At 38.2% G+C, this 17,256-nt stretch overlaps 1 protein-coding gene across 3 annotated transcripts; it reads left to right on the forward strand.

Moving 5' to 3' along the window:
* The first annotated feature begins 1,778 nt into the window (after positions 1–1,778).
* On the forward strand, positions 1,779–16,806 carry LOC125009744 (phosphatidylinositol 3-kinase regulatory subunit gamma-like). 3 transcript variants are annotated; one of them, XM_047587919.1, is made up of 12 exons: positions 1,779–1,919; positions 4,020–4,764; positions 7,007–7,147; positions 7,426–7,531; positions 7,755–7,853; positions 8,605–8,785; positions 8,939–9,064; positions 9,194–9,336; positions 9,503–9,679; positions 10,645–10,716; positions 11,162–11,323; positions 11,416–16,806. In XM_047587919.1, exons 2-12 carry the CDS (start codon positions 4,509–4,511, stop codon positions 11,603–11,605), a joined length of 1,653 nt encoding a protein of 550 aa, XP_047443875.1. In that variant the 5' UTR covers positions 1,779–1,919; positions 4,020–4,508; the 3' UTR covers positions 11,606–16,806. The 3 variants fall into 3 exon arrangements, with proteins under 3 accessions (XP_047443875.1, XP_047443877.1, XP_047443876.1); XM_047587921.1 differs by having other exon boundaries at positions 8,942–9,064; XM_047587920.1 differs by having other exon boundaries at positions 1,787–1,923.
* Positions 16,807–17,256: the final 450 nt, after the last annotated feature.

Here is a 17,256-nt window from a genome sequence, read left to right on the forward strand (position 1 = left end):
TTTTAATAAGATTTGAAACATCAATTAGAGTTTCATTTCTGTTTATGTGTTCACTAAATTGAATTGGTGAAACAATATTTCTGACCTCCTTCCATCTAATCATGACGCCATTAAATCTACGTCAACTCAACAGCTGTTGAGCTGTAGTGAGATAAATTCAACAGCATAAGCTGTAAACAAAATGACTAATTATGAGATTACCAAACATAATAATCTGTTTAAAAGCAAGCGATTACTCTCTGCACATACATCTTATGTAAGATGCGAGAGGCACTGGATGATGCAGGGGACTGGATTTGAATGAAATCAAGGGACTGTAGCTTGATAAAATGATAAAATAAAACTACTTCATTCTGTACCTTATTCTGTATAGTTTAAATATTTTAGATTAAAATAATATAATACAATATAAATTATAAAAATAAGAGGATGGAATTGATACCAACAGCTTTGAAGTCATGATAAAGATTTTGGATTTAATGCATTATATATTACGTACAGGGACTTTTTGTTGTTGTTGTTTCAATATTACTAATTATTTTGTATCAGCTTTATTAAGTTCTAAAAATATAGACAGGAAAGATGTACTGTGAAAAGTAAATTTGTGTACATATATTATCGTTGTATAAAGACTCTAACCCCCATGGCAACCGTACCTACAAAATATAAAAGTCATACACATCTCAACCCAACATAATCTGTGCTGCCAAACCCTAACCTACCTATGTAAACCGATGTCACAATTCAAAAATGACCTGAGGCAAATTGATAAGAACCATCAGATGTATGACAGAATATTTCTCATTAAAAATAAACAATAAATACAGGCTACTCGACAAAATAGCATAGATTCCCGAAGAAGTAACATGTTCTGAACGTGAACGTGCGGCTACGTCACCTATAATGACGAATCTACAGAGTGGATCCATCTCATTTTCCTTCTCTGTCTGTTGCTCTAGCTGCACTGGCAGGACTATCATAGACAGAGCTGGGTCTTCTGTCTGTTTTGTCTACAGCGCTCTAACGTTTTTTTTTTTTTTTTTTTTTTTTTTAACCAGTTACTTCCACACCACTTCTTTCATTATGCTGATCTGTGAAGTGGAACGTAACGCTGGCGGAGTTGAGAGGTCAGGGGCTCCTGCTGCCTAGATACATACAGTCTAATATTAGAACATTTCCTTGATTTGTTAGCGGCATCTCTGCTGGCTGCTGAGCACATGGCAACAGGCCGACCAATAGGATTTCAGGAGATTGCTAAGCCCCTCACTCTGTATAGCAACAGTGGCATCCTTCCCTTATTTATTTAAATAGGAGTTTTTTTTTTCCCACCGACTCATTCTCATGCTTCTGTCCCCCCACTGTGCATCCAAACTGTGCTCTCAAACTGTGAAAAAGAGTTACAGTGCGAAGAATAATCCTGCTCTTTTACCTGCAGAAGCTCCAACATCTTCACAGTATTTATAGATTTTTTTATACACATTTTATAGGTTTCCTTTGGATTGCATACCACAGATCATTGGAGTTTTTTTTCCCCCACTGCATGTGGAAGTAAAAACAAAGTGGACAGCGTCATGGAAAATGCTTGATTTTTTTTATGAGGTCATGAGATCTATGGTGAAGAGGAGACGAAAAAAAACCACAGAGGAATGACAGCGAGAGAGAAAGTGGACTCAGAAGGGATGGACAACAACCAAGTGGAGAGGATCTTTAAAAGATGGAGGACACAGGAGGAGCACTTGTATGGGATAGGAGGAGTAGGGGGTGGGGGGGTGGAGGGACACAGAATGGCGTGAGGACCGAGGCCGTTGGTTGGTGTGATCTGAGCCACGTGTGCGTCCAGCCACGTCTCTTCGCCGCTTCATGGATGTCGACGAAACGTTGGCTTCCTATGCCGCCCGGTCCCTTCTGTCTTGGCCCAGGTAGGTGCGTACTGTCCCGTACAGTTTCCTGACGAACGGTATTATTTCTTGCAGGTTTTCTTGGACGTTACCCATACCAGAAGTTGCCATTTTGAAAGTTCTGCGGCTGTTTAGGCTCCATATCCCTTCGTCATTCAAGCTTAGGTGCAGGATGATGGAGAGCTTGAAGGTGTTGAGAAAATATGGCGTACAGCCGTTCTGTTTTTGGTTTGGGATGCAACAATGATTGTAAAGAGACAAAAAAGTGTTTTCTGCACAGTGCATTTAATGCATTTCGGATTCACGACTTTTACTGCTGTAGACCCTATGAAAGTACGCAATAGAGCAGTGTTGTGTCATGCAAACTACACTAAAAGATTTTCATGGCCGCAACTTTGGTTCATGCTGGTCTATAAGGAAAAGCATTGGTGAGACATCAAGAATGCAAACACCATTTCTCAAATTTAGACTTCTTATATTTATATGATATTTATACAAAAAAGTTTACCTTGTCATCCCACAACATTGCGTAAAGATTTTCTTTTATAGGACACATGCATTTAAGCATGATAAAACTGGCTGAAGTGATAATGCGACTTTATGTGAAATCGCATTTGGTCGGAACAGAACCCAACACAACGTATGATACAACGTCAACATCAGTTAATGGCGACTTCAGTGGCTGTCCACCATTAGAAAGATTTCACCGCGACGCCATTTTCAATGCTGTGACTTTCACAATCTAATTTTACTGAGTGAATTGGGAAATCAATATACTTCTTTTGTTGAAACCGAACCCTTGACATATAACTAGTAATAATAAAGTAAATATGAAGACATACCATCAGTATCATGTTTTGAAAGATTTTCAATACATTTGGCCATTTTTCAGATTTTTAAGGTGAATATTAATTTTCCTTCTGTACATTTTCTACCAGGCTGATGTTTTCCCTTCTGGTTGCAATTCAACAACTATGATGACTTTTCCAACCCATCCATAACTCCGTAAGGATAAGAGACGATTAAGACTACGACAATACCGCAATAAAGTTATGGTCATCACTTTTTAAATTTTTCTTTATTTATTTCTTTTTTTAGAAAAACTGTGTGGTATTTCCACATCAAATAACTAAAATGTCAGATCATAAATCATAAAGACTGTAGGAAAATAATAAACCGCTGATTAACCCCAGAGGCTTGAGAGAGGAGGAGGAGGGATTCTTTACCATGCAGTGTCATGATACTCCGTAATGCAGTAATACGGTTGATACTTTATCCCGAATTCCCAACAAGCAAAATCCCGTTAAATCCCAGAAATTTCAATATTTTTATATATATATCTTCTTGGACATTCAGTAAATTTTTGTGAATATGTTTTTTGGGTTAATATTCCTGGTGTTGTTTCTTTTTTCTTTTTTTTTGCTGCCAGTTTTGTTAAGGGAATCTGCTGCATAAAATGTTGATGCTGTTAAATATTAAGGCTACCACCATTTTCATAAATCATCTTCACGTTGCTAATTATTCTATTAGAGTATATCTCATCTGCCATGCAATCATTTCATTACCAACTCAACGTATTCTTATTTCTCTTAAATAGCTCTGATGTCTTTATGCAGATCTTATTTAGGTCTGAGGATTTCTCACTGGTGTAACAAAAAAAAAAAAAAAAAAAATACTGTGTGAATAGTCATTACTACCATCTCAAATTGGATTTTGAAGATTATAATCTAGGTCTATATTTATCCTGCTCCTCCTGATCAGACAATGGGCCAGAAAACTGTGTTAAACAGTACAATTTCACACACCCAAAGGCATGATATGTCTGACTGGTCCAAAACAGAAGGAAAATAATGCACAATAAGAACTAAATCAAAACATTATTACTTTTTATGTTTTTACTTCTTAAAACTCATCATCAAAATTAATTTGTGCCCCTTTGCTCATTTGTGTTTTGTTTACGTAATAATACATTATTTAGCTATATACTGGGATATGATTTCACGTTTTCGACAAATTAATTGAGATACTGAAGATGATTAGGTAGTATTAACCATTATTTTGCCAAATGTTTGCAGGCCATTTTTGGTGATTTTCTGAACATATGTGCTTCTTCTGATTTAGGTTACCTGATATGAGGTGACAAATGGGATCTCAAAGAAGACTGTAGGCAGTCGTGCTTCAGTCTGTCACTCTCCGGGGGGTTTGCAGCTCGACAAATACAGTCACAGTGTATGAACCAGGCACTTGGATGTTGAAGCTGACTGTTTTGGGTAGTACTCAGGCATGAATCCCTTTAAGCAAATGACTGTGAAATACAACAGTGCTTGAATAAAGAGAACTCCCTCTAAGCAAAAGAAAGCGAAAAACAAAGGATCTACTGGCGATGCCACTGCTCTGCCGTACGATGTGTTTAAAACGGGGATTCAGGCCGAGGAAGACGCTCTACCTCCACAACACTGGGCAGCCATGAATTCTGCACTGCCGGCCTTGCTATCTTCAGCCATGAGTGTAACTGTAAGCTGATAGTATGTGACCAACTGCACCGTGGCACCGAACGCCCTGCTGCTTCACCTCCTTAATAAAACCTAGCTGGACTATCCAGTCATTGTTATGAAAATGGCATCTGAGAATTTCCATCCCTGGACAAAGGAGAGCGAGCTCCAGACAGCTGATTTGCCAGTGTTGTCACTAGCATCCCTCCATCTCAGGGACGAGGCTGTGGTCATCAGTGAGAACACCAACCATATGGGGGATAATCCTGAGCCCCATCGTGCATATCCTGTGATGTCATCACTGCTTACCCAACGTCGACAGCAGGCAGAAATATCCATGGCTAGTAGGCCTGAGCTTCCACCAGCTGATCAAGGTAAGCTTAAGGTGCTGTATCTATTAATTGTGATGGATAAGAGAATAATTATGCTGGCTTTGCTGAAGTATCAACTATTCTTAAAAAAAATTAACCACCCCTGCATTTAATGTTCCTTTTATTATTATTATGAGTATATTATTATTATCATCTTTTTGTCCGTGTCATTCAAATAAAATAAGAAAAAGGCCTGAAAAATAAGTTTAAAAGATGTCACTAATTCAGCCAGGTCTCGTCAGTGTCAGGGTGTCTCCTTTAGCTTTCAGCCAAAAATGTGGAACGTTGCCCAAACATCTCAAACTACAGAGGGCGGGGGTCTTTAACTACACTTGTCCAAGGGCCAAAATTCTGTATCCTATGTGATATATTAATTTTCCTTCTAAATTTCTTATGTCTCTTGACTCATATTGTCATTTAAATTCGACATAAATGACATAGTATGTCTTCACTCTCAATACCAGTCTCTAAAACAGAGAGACTGTGAAGAGCCTTAAACATTTTACAATCAATACTTAAACATATGGGCGTCCTTGTGAGGAAACTGCCTTTTCTTAAAAAGACGACTGCAAAACCTTTACACTGTGCTAAAAACTTAAATTGCCATCGGACCAAAAAGTGTTAAGGTTGGAACATGCTTGATCTGTTCCAATAAGAAACCAGCAGATGGCAGAATTCGTCTTTCAATTTGCACCATACCCGCAGACAAGGAACCCCGTTTCACTTGAGCAGAGCTCAAGGAAATAGTTTTTGGACATAATGCTGATTTTAAAGGTTGTAGGCTAAGAAGTCACAGTAAAAAATAAATAAATAAATAAAAAATCACAATTTGCTTCTACACTCACATTTAAGCTGTGTTTACAGGGTCTTGGGTCAACATTTCAATCTGTCGACCTTGGTTCTGATGAGGTTGACGGACCAAAAACGTTGATCCAAGACCCAATAAACACAACTTAAATGTGAGTGCGGGACCAACTTATGATTTTTTTTTTTTACTGTGAACTTTACTGGGATCTGTTCCCAGCACCACCCACTTCAAGGAGAATATGCATGTTGACTGAGCCTGGAAGGCTAAGGTGTGTCACATAATTAAAAATCATTGATACTAATAAGGAGGGTAAATCAGAGGTTAGTTGTCTAGTAGCTTAATTCCAATGCCTAAATGGGCATGAAACAGTAAATGAAATGGAACTCAGTATTATTTTTTTGGTTTTTACAATATCTCTTGGTGGCACCATATAAGACGAAGCAACTGAACTGAATCAGCCAATGGATCAACTAATCCAACATCAGCAAAACGTCACCAAAAGGCGACATCATAAAGAGTCATAAATCCGAAAGACATTTGACGTACACTGACATAATAAACAAAAACAATTATCAAATTCAATGGCTGATATAAGTTTTTTGTTAACTTATCATTTCAGCTGCAGGAAAAATAGTAAGAGTTGGGGATCGTGATAGATTAAGTTATTCAACTGGAATCACTGCATACAGAGCTCTTACTAGGTTTTCATACCAGGCAAGTTTTGACAGAACGTTGCTGTTTGTAGATTGCGGATAAATAGCATTACAGCATTTCTAATTTTACAGCAGCATTAGTACAATTCCTCCAGCATACAGCCTGTCTACAGCAGCAATTCAAAGCATCTCGAGGCATGCCATCACAAGTGCTGAAGGGAAGATTTACATTAACTGCTAACAGCACACTTCTCACTACACATGCCAGCGCTTGTGGGTGTGAGTGTGTGTTTACATGGTGGTAAATACAAACACATCACAAATAAAAGTAATGATTTCAGGAAATGCCGGGCAGACTGGTTCTCGCATGTCGCTGCTCACTGAATATAACATTTACACACACACACAGAAGCAATAAAAAAAAACAAACAGATACAGTGGCACATCAGCTCCAGTCCTTAAGTCCCACATGGCATCTCACTAAAGACAGCTGTTGTTTGTTAGGCGAGGCAAGGCGAGGTCGAGCGCTGAGCAGAACTGAGTCTGGGCGAGTGTGCCTGAGCATTGAGGAGTGCCAGTTCTGGTATTTTAGGCAGTCAGACAGTGTCACCTGTCAGCAGACTAGTCTGGACAGAGTCTCCCACATGGTACAAGACTAAGCAACACAACTTATTGGGGGGGCCGGCAGTGTGTGCAGAACACCCACAAAGTGCAGACCGCTGTATACAAACTGGCCTAAACTGAAATCGTGGGTAACACCGGGCTGTTGTATGTTTGCTTTCAGAGCTCTTGGATACTGAGATGGGGCAAAACGACAGTGAGGCACAGTCTAATACCCTGACGGCGTTTCTTCAGGACTTTTCTGCTCATCCTGATCATCATGAAGTGTTTCCTGAGCTAAGATCCAACGCCACGCAGGAAGCAGGTACTTTCTAACATTTCTTTGTCTTTTTTGTTTGCAAAAGATCCTGTGGTGAATATGAGTTTTGTTCCCACTTAAGGTTTAAATACGATATACTTGCTTGGCTATTCTACAGTTTTGAGCTACTTTGATGGAAATGCTCATGTTAGTGTAAGTTGGATGGTAATAAGGGGACAGCAATATAATGTTCTAAAAAAAAAAAAAAAAAAATGGGTAGGCAGGAATTTTTTTTCCTTTTTTGTGAGCTAAATTTTGACTTCACCTTTCAAATTTGTTATCAGAACTTCAACCTGAGAACAACGTAACGAAAGCTGTGGCAGCATGTGAGTCCAGCGCTGATGACCCCCAGCTGTCTGAAGCCGACTGGTACTGGGGAAACATCTCAAGGTACAGACTGTTCACCTTATGATAATGTTACACTGTGGTGTATCATACCCTGTTTTCTTTCATTCAGTTTTCTTAAAAAAAAAATGTTTTTTCTCATAGACTTACATCCCTCACACGTTCTATGCATGTGTGGGTTTTTGAGGGCTTTGCATGATTTTGTTCATGAGTTGTATTCCTGGGACCCTGCCATTACTGAAACCTGATGTACGTTTTTAATACCTAGAGAGGAAGTGAATGACATGATGAGAAACACTCCAGATGGCACATTCCTGGTCCGAGATGCTTCCAGTAGGATTAAGGGGGAATACACACTGACACTAAGGTAACTACTTTATTAATTTCATTTTCATCAGAATATTTACAACAAATGAACATGTACTGTATACACTGTTAATTGTGTTCAACACATACACAAACTAGTTAAGTGTATCAGTACAGCTTTAATCTTTGAGCAGCTATTATTACAATTATCAGAAGTCTGTTCTTTGAATGAATGATTTGTCGTCCCTAAATCTTACACCGTTGAAGTTTTAGTCAGAGGTCAGTTATTTGCTGGTATCCAAGTCCAAATTTAAGTTTAGGTGATTTAAAGTGTAACTTAATACATTTTGTGGTTTATGTCTAATTTTAGTTGAATGAGGACATACTGGGTTTCAGATATAAAGCTTTGTTGACTGGAGTTTGGCAAGGACTGCAGTGGTCAGCAACATAACACCCGGTCTACACAAGACATGTCCCACTTTTGCTTTCCAGTTATCCTTCTCACATTTGTCTTAAGAAACAGACTTCAAATGCTTCCTACACCGTTCTTCTCACGTCTCTTGCTTCATACGCATAACTGTGACCCAAAGCTCTTTATATTATTCAAGTCATTATTCTTCCAAGTTGCAGACGCACGTCTAAAGTACTTTTAGAAGTAGCTTGGCTGAACAAATGTAGCATGTACTGTAATGGAATAACTTACTTTCTAATTTCCACTGACGTCAACTTTAAAAAAAAAAAAAAATGTTGTTCTATATGTTTCCAGCATTTGTGGCCATCTTTTTGCAACCAATATTCTTTGACTTTTGCAGAAAAGATGGCTCCAACAGACTAATAAAAATTTTCCATCACGGGGGGAAATATGGTTTTTCCGAGCCACTGGCCTTTCCCTCTGTGGTGGACCTGATCCAGTATTTCCAGAAAAAGTCACTGGCCCAGTACAATTCTAAACTGGATACACAATTACTTTACCCAATTTCAAGATACCAGCAGGTAGGTTTGTTGCTTACGGTTTTTGATTGCAGGCTGACTTGCTGTTGCTGTGCTGTTATTGTTACCTACACAGTGTATTAGCTGCATCATAATTAGTATCATATTTTAAAATGGACTCGGTACTAAACTTCTTTTACATTCTTGTCTGTATAGCAGCAGGTTTTGATGGAAGTTGACATTGGCACAGCTGGAGAACAGCTGAGGATATTTCAGGATGAATACAAAGAGAGGAGCAAAGAGTACGACTGCCTGTTTGAGGAGTTGGACCAAACCTCCCAGGTACGACAACAAACTCGTCCGTCAGGCTCTTTTCTAATACATTAAGTTTGTTTTTATTGGGCAAAAATAACTTTTTAATCAAATGGTCTATTTCTGACGAGGAACGATTTTACTATGTCCGATTCACAGGAACTGCAGAGCAAGCGAACAGCCATTGAGGCATTCAGTGAAATAATTCGGATCTTTGAGGAGGAGTGTGAAACCCAAGAACGTTATAGCAAGGAATACATCGACATGTTCCTCACATTGGACAGCAGTACAGAGACTGACAAGTATGTATCTGAAATACCTCCCTGTTATTTTCCCCATTTTGTCAGTTTTTTTATGTGCACTTTTCCATCTATTTTTTTGTAGTTACTTATGTCATACCTATCCAGCATGCTCACATCAGAACAGCAGACACTGAATGGTTTACTAAAGGGCTTCCTTTGCCCACAGCATTCAAAGCAACTCGGACGAAATGCAGTCAAGTGTGGAAGAGATACATAGCAGCAAGAAGTTGTTGGAGGAAGAGCTGAGGAAGAAGATGCTGGCTCACATGGAGGTCAACAGGAAAATGAACAGCCTAAAGCCTGACCTAGTGGAGCTAAGGAAGATCAGAGATCAATACCTGCTGTAAGTTTAACCTTTAAAAAACCCATGTTCTAGTTTGTGTACCGACAGACAACGGCTTCTTGTTCTGTAGTTTTCTTTCTTCATCCCAAAATGTTCTCAGAGATTTGTCACGTACATTAAAAAAGTGACTAGTAGTCAAAACAAAAAGAAAGTGTGTAATGTAGAGCAAGAGAAAGCAAAACATTCTGGATGTCAAGTGTTTGTGACTCCTGTGAATGTATTTTAGCCAGCAGGTATGCACATATCATTTTTAGAATTGTTGCATAGCTCTATCAACTATCAGATGACCCTGGCACAGTGCCCCTAACTGCAGGACTAATCAGATAGGTTAACGTGACCCCATCAGATGAAATCCATCTGAGATATGACTGACAAAATGTCGAGTTCAAAACAGTCTGTCACATACCATTGACACAGCTGGGTTATAAACATAGAAAAAGATAATCAGCTGTTCTCCACCATGCTGCCACAGTTGTTGATCTCCAATATGTTTGATATGGGGCTTCATTGTGACTGATAGGAAGACTGTCTTTCTAGCTGGCTGCTGCCCTTCAGTTAATTCGAATATGCAGATGTGGTCTATTCAGGTTTTGTTTGGTTGTGAAAGAAAATACGGCCCATCTTTATAGAAGCAGCTACTATTCATTTACAACAAACAAAGCAAAACTCACAGTCTGATAGAGCTCAAGATGTAATTATGCATGAAAAACACAGCTAGAAAACGTTCTTTGTAAGCGTCCCTGTTTCACTCAAGAGTGTGTGAACGCTGCACATTCAAAACACAATAACTGATACTGAAATTAATTGCTTGCCTTCTTTGGTGTCTTGTTAGTAAAGCCTTCAATGTCAGCTGGCATTCTGTCACCTAAATTAACTAACAGAGGAACGCAGATGGTACATTACAACACGTTGCGCTAATAATTCAGATTCTGCAGCCTCCTCACTGTGCTTTGTCCACATTTCAGCTGGCTCACCCAGCAAGGCACGCAGCAGAGCCAGATTAATGACTGGCTGGGTATCAAGAATGAAGAAGAAGAGTAAGTATTCTTCCCATGGTCCTAGTTAATTATCATTATTCATGTAACAAAAACAGCTGAAACAATGGAAATGGTTTCTTTTGCTTATATTTAAGCAGTTGTTCAATACAATCTTCCAATCTCTAAAACTTCCAGCTGCAAACCCATTTTTACTGAGGGTCTATTAGCATAACACAAACAGCACTGGGTAAAACTGAACATCTCTTGTAAATAATACCTTTTTGCACTATTTTGTATATACTTGTGTTTATGCACTGATCTCATTATACACTGTATAATGACAATAAGGGACATTCTATTCTATTCTCAAATTGCTCAGGTTTTGCTCCGATAATTTTTATTTTTATATGTTGCTATGAAATGCTTATTAGTTGTTGAGCACTGTACACTTTAAAAACATTTCCTCTGGCTAAATTAACCATACCACTCCTTCCCCACCTACTAGCCCGTACACACTAGCAGATGATACCCACCTGGAGGAGAGGAGCTGGTACGTAGGTGGCATGAGACGTAAAGAGGCGGAGGAGCTGCTCAGAGGGAGGAGAGATGGGACTTTCTTAATCAGAGACAGCCAGACTCAGAGAGGCTCCTTTGCCTGCTCCGTTGTGTGAGTACACCGGCACATTTCAGGCAGATACACTTCAGGTTTTTCTCTTCGTAAACACTTTAATCACTGACAAGTTATTTACTCTCACGCAGTGTGGACGGGGATGTGAAACACTGCGTGATCAACAGGACGTCAACAGGATATGGCTTCGCTGAGCCCTACAACTTGTATTCATCGCTAAGAGAGCTCGTTCTCCATTATCGACACACGTCTCTGATCCAACACAACCAGCAGCTGAATGTAACCCTGGCCTGGCCCGCTCTCAGTCAGCAGCACAGCTGAGACACACCAGCACACCCTGATGGCACTTTCCCAAAGCTTCACACTATGAGCACTTAAGACACACCCAAACGGACACTGTAACCAGGCTCATACCGGTTAGTGTTGTCACCATAAAAGAATTTTCACAACTGTTTCAGAGCTAAAAATTGGATAACTAATAATTCTACACTGCTATAACTTTATCATACTTAAATTTTAAAGTTTCGAGGTAATATTAAGGCAAATATTTGGCTTCCGCACCAAGCTTGCCAATCAAACTGGGATTCAGTTTGAGATACTGAGGATTGTTTGATGCTGTTGTCATTGAACCCCCAGTAACCAAATGAATTAGCAATATCTAAAAGCTGTTGTCAAAAGCCAGACCGGAGCTCTGTTTTAATCTTAATTCGTGTTTAAAGCGATTATTTATATAGTTAAAACTCCCATTTATCTGCCAGCTGCACATAAAGCTTAAAAGCACAAGATTAATCTTTACAGAATTCAACAGCGAATTTAATCTTTTGCAGCAGGTGACATCCTTGTTATTAGCAGTTTTGAGAAACTTGTTGATACTGTCAACATGTGTCATGTTACTCTTTACTTAGAATATAGAATATAAACCTTTCATAATAAGAGTAATAATTCTTTTTTTTTTTTTTCATGTAATCACATCCATACAATCATGGAAGCACCTACGCTCAAGGTGCTTCAGAGAAACTGAGCTCAGGATGGGTCTCTGCACTACCCTGCACACGTGCATTACGGGTTGTGCAGAAACTGAGGAGACACAAAGGCACTTTATCCAAAACAACCCTCTGCATGTGTGCGTGACCACACACATGCAAAGCGTTGGGCTCCTGTAGCTGGTTTAATTTTGAAACCCGTTTCTGGTTGTTGAGATACCAAGCTTTATTTAGCTCATACGAGAGAAAACCTTGTAGCTCTCATTGTTTTTGTCTGTCAGCAAAGATCTGTATTTAATGTGCCATCTATAAGCTATGAGTCTGACTAACACTGAGGCGTTTTTGTAGTTTAGCTGAGTGACGACTCCTCTCTGAAGAAATGGTTAGCTGACTGTAACACATTAAATAAAAGAGGAGACAGATCTGGTTTAATTTCTTCTACAGATCTAATAAATAAGTTCAGCCCAGTAACCTCATAGCTATGGCTATGAACAGGACTTCTAATATTTTGATCAGGTTTGTGGGACATTTGTGACAACACACAATAACTGATCTCATATCACGATGTTTGAAAGAAGTCGAAAGTTTTCATTTTGGTGAATAGGCTTAGAAAAGAAAACAAAAATATTTAGCTAGTGGGAATTTAAGCCCTGTCCTTCTTCAGCCTGCAGCATTGTAAACATTTTCATCAGGACGTTACAAATCAGTAACCTTCTTAAGTAAATGGAAACATTGGCTTGATTCGGATTAATGCTGTGATAATTTCTTGATTCTGGACTGATGGAATATTTTGGTTTGGTTTGGTTGCCTCAGAGCTTTGTTAAGGATTTGTGGTGTGATATTAAACAGGATTCAGCGGCAAGTTTTTCAGTTCTGTAGGAAACTGTTGAATAGTGCCTTTAAGTGCTTTTCTCCAGCCGTCATATTTAACTGCACAAGGGTTTGATGAACTGAACTAGCTGGATGAAAGGATACAATAACACAAGCATCCATGCACAAAAATGGAGCGTTTTTATCGTAAAAGGTAGTTGCTCTCCTTTCAGTGATTCACTTCAAGCATTGAATTGTCACAATTATTGTTAAGTAGCCCCTATTCCTCCTGACAGTTGCCACAATTAATTATCACCACCGTTGGCATGATAAGCTTTGCTAGTTAACAAAATAAGAATCCAGCTATGGTGGACCAAATAGAGTATATTTCCGTAAAATGTGATAAAATTGTAGATATTTTTATTTAAATAGTTGGTACAGATCATTAGACTATATCATTAGCTGAGTTTTGTAAAGTAGATTTAAATGGTGATGGAACATTGAGTCTATATTAATAAATATCTTATTTCAAAATCAAAATTGTTTACATTTCAGACCGATCCAGGGCTGGAGGGACCTGGATAGAAAACAGGTTTGCAACCCAGGGACTCTTGATTGTGCAATTTGTGAGTGGAGATGAAGTGGCGCTTGTGGATTACAGTCAATAATTAGAACTATTTTTATTGGGAATAATACAGTAGTAAATGCAGGACTGTCCTTTGTGGCTGTCCAGTAATTAAGATATAATTACCTATACAAGAGTGTATATTTGACTGGTTGATCACAATTAATTTTTCAGCACGTAGTTTGTCCTGTTGAACTGGTGATTTTAAATGCACTTCTTTGTTAACAGTCACACGCTTGATTGTCTTTGCGTACGTACACTTGAAGTTATCCGTTTTGTTAGACTGTTTGTTAGACTGTTTATTGCCATGAAGGAATTTGGACAGATTGCGTCCAAATTCAGTGGATATGTGTAAATGTCTGAATTTTGCATGCCACCCAACAGATTACCAGAGTATAACTAAACAGAAAGGCTGGACACTGTTTTCAAACCAGTTCTGGTACTATAATAACACCACCAGCTACCGTTACCTTTCTGTACTGGGTTAGCTGTACTCTGTGAGATTCTGAGTTATTATTGTTATTTTTTTTCTATCATTGGTGCTTGGCACTCATTGCTGTAGTTTTCCTGAAACGCATCTCTCGGACATACAGTATGAGTCATACTAAGATGAACCGTTTATCAGAGTAAATAGAAATGCTTTCTTGCTGGTTGTGGTTTGTTGTGCCTGTAACCACATCAGTTTGCGGTATAGTGTTGCACAATAGTAAACTGTCAAGTGCTGCATTGCACAAGTTGTGGACAGAGTGTACCACAACCACCACATGGTAGCTCAAGTAAGACTTCTAACCTGGGTGTAACCACACTATAGGTGTCTCTCCTTCACCATTCAGGTTATCTGAAATTTTGAGTGCTAAATTTCAGAGTTAAATTTCTATTACTCAAAATAAAAATAAATAATAAAAAAAAAAAATGCACTAAATATTGTGAATTTTAAAAATTAATTGTTTTCGCAATTGTTTTACTGAGCAGAAATACAAAAAAAGGTATATGTGCACAAAAAAAAGAAAAAAGAAAAAGAAAGAAAGAAAAACAGAGAGGACCATTGCTCTGTGGCATTTAGATTTAAAGCATAGTATTTGCACAAGTATCTCATGTCAGGTAGAGATACTATGACTGTATTCATATACATTCACCTTGTTACAAAGGCAGGTAGACATCCTGTAGTTGTAAATATAAACAAGTTGCTCAAGAGATTGATGTATTGTAGTGCTGGTTCCAAAAATAAACTAAATCTACCGTTTAGTTCAGCAAAGTCAACCATCTTTGCAATTACATGTGCACAATTTGGTCTTACTCTATTGTCATTGTCATTTTTTGTAACTTTAATGTTTTTATCACTGTGCAAAAAAAAAAAAAAAAAAAAAATAGATCAAAATATACAAAATGGAGAGAACACATTTCAAACAAATCTTTAGTAGAGGAATAACTGGTGTCACATATCATAAAATGTGTGTCATAGTTTACTTTGAGCTGCAATCTTGTTAAGTAGTTCTCTGTCCAACTAATTCTTCATGATGTTTTAACAACCATGTTGTTTTGTATTAATATAATTACACAGCTACTGAAAATGCTGTTGATAGGCTGAAAGATAAAATGTTACGAGAAGACGGTGGTAGGAGTTTTACTTGTACCTGAACAGGTACCCAGTGCCAGGCGGCGACTGCTGACCTGCATCCCTCATGAATATCATGTTTATGACAAAAATTACGAGAAGAACAAATTTAACTAGTACATGGTCTCCCCAGTCTGATTTGTTCTTCTTACTGAGCAACTCTTGTTGACATTTTAGGTTAGATACCATAGATTTGTGGCATGGAAGACTAAATCAGCCAAACTGGTGCATTGTCAGAGATGGTTGGATGCCTTTGGAAAGGCATTTATTACTGGTTGTTTTTTTTTTAAGTCTGTTTACCTTTGTTTATGAGACTCATGAGGGGCTTGATATTGCAAGATGTATAGATGACTGAATCATTGGAAGTAGCGTGCCATTAAAGTAAAGAATCAAAGAGATGGGGTTGTGAAAAGTAGGATGGTGGATGGGCTTGTAACGTGTTGGAATTTGATCCTGGAAACAGAGTTTGTAACCTGCATTTTATGGTGTATTTAGCTACGATGACAATCACTCCCGCACCTTAATTAAGCAAATGTGCATGCCTAAACATGCACTGAATGCTTTGAAACATTTGCACTTAATGTAATTTTGAATATAATCATTCAGTCTTTTGCAGGAGTAATGGTAACTGTCACAGTGGCAAACAGGACGTTATAGAGATGTTTAGATACACGATAAAGCATTGGTTAGGTGGAGGAAGTAGTTATAGTAAGTGGAATAGAAGAGATAGAGGAAGGTGTTGTATGTTGGGTTTATGGTGGACATTATTAAGTATAGGAATTTGGGATGCACCAGTTGTGAAAATTCATAAACCAGTACCAATGTTGGACTATTAATTTGGTGCATCCCTTCCATGTATGGTCTCTAATTTGGGTTTGATGTAATTGTGTGTTCAGAGGAGAGATTTGGTATTAGTTATTTAGTTTTAGTGCTAGTGTGCCATTCAGTGGCTTTACTGTACTATCGCCCTTAACCTTCTTCCATGCCATAAGATAATGGGATCTAGCAGTAATATTTTCTGAACTAGTTTCAGACATATGTTTGTTTATCCTTTCATTCTGAGTTAGATGAGAGAATCATAATCAATATTTAAAATCCAGGGACTTTGAGCTGTGCTTATGATCAAATACCTCTGCTTGTCTCTGTATCACTAATTAACATCTGTTAAAATCATGTTTCTGTAACTTTGACTTTGAATTTGTTTCCATTGTGCTGTATGAAATTGTCTCATTCATTTGATCTCAAAAAAGTTTTAGTTGATAGCGCATTTCAGTGAGAAAATACTGTTACTGTAAATGTTGATTTGCTGTATTGATTATGCAAGAAGATACAGCTTGATGTCTTTAAACATAAATACTGTAGCTCATTTCATTTTAGAAGTCATAGCTAAAGAAAATTGTTTGGTGTAAAACCTGATTTTACCTACTTCAGAACAGTATGTTCATGTATGCACTTTGAGATCCCAAATAAATTTGAGAATATGGTTTAATGAATTGTTCATCGAGCATAATTTGATAGTCTGAGTTCTTTTTTTCAGCACACAGAAGTCACAAATGTACAAAGTACATAGAAGTATTTTCCACCAATGACCATTGGGACCAGTGGGAGCAGAACTACTTGGTCACACACCAAGAAAAAACTGAAGACACATGCACCACATCAACAAACACAATGGCTTTACAAGCAATGTGCTCCAACACAGACAGGTTAATGAAGACAGGTTTGCTACGCGACAACCACAACACTATGGTTTAAACAAATCTTTTTTTTTTGTGCCAAGTTGACCAATAAAATTTTGACACTGTCCACTCTCAGCTCCTTAACACTAAGCATTGCTAAAAAAAAAAAAAAAAAAAAAACACTGCCAACTACAGAGCACCAAGACAGAATATATGACCAAGAAGACAGTGTTGCAAAGTAATTTAAGGTATTCAACACT

This window comes from Mugil cephalus, chromosome 6, assembly GCF_022458985.1.
Source record: "Mugil cephalus isolate CIBA_MC_2020 chromosome 6, CIBA_Mcephalus_1.1, whole genome shotgun sequence".
In the NCBI taxonomy this organism is placed as follows: domain Eukaryota; kingdom Metazoa; phylum Chordata; class Actinopteri; order Mugiliformes; family Mugilidae; genus Mugil; species Mugil cephalus.

Bases quoted from the DNA above. Each gene is read 5' to 3' on its own strand.
- LOC125009744 (XM_047587919.1), top strand. From the start codon at position 4,509: ATGAAAATGGCATCTGAGAATTTCCATCCCTGGACAAAGGAGAGCGAG. The intron at 8,786-8,938 runs GTAGGTTTGTTG...TTGTCTGTATAG, and splicing joins CAATTTCAAGATACCAGCAG to CAGCAGGTTTTGATGGAAGT. The intron at 9,337-9,502 runs GTATGTATCTGA...CTTTGCCCACAG, and splicing joins AGCAGTACAGAGACTGACAA to CATTCAAAGCAACTCGGACG.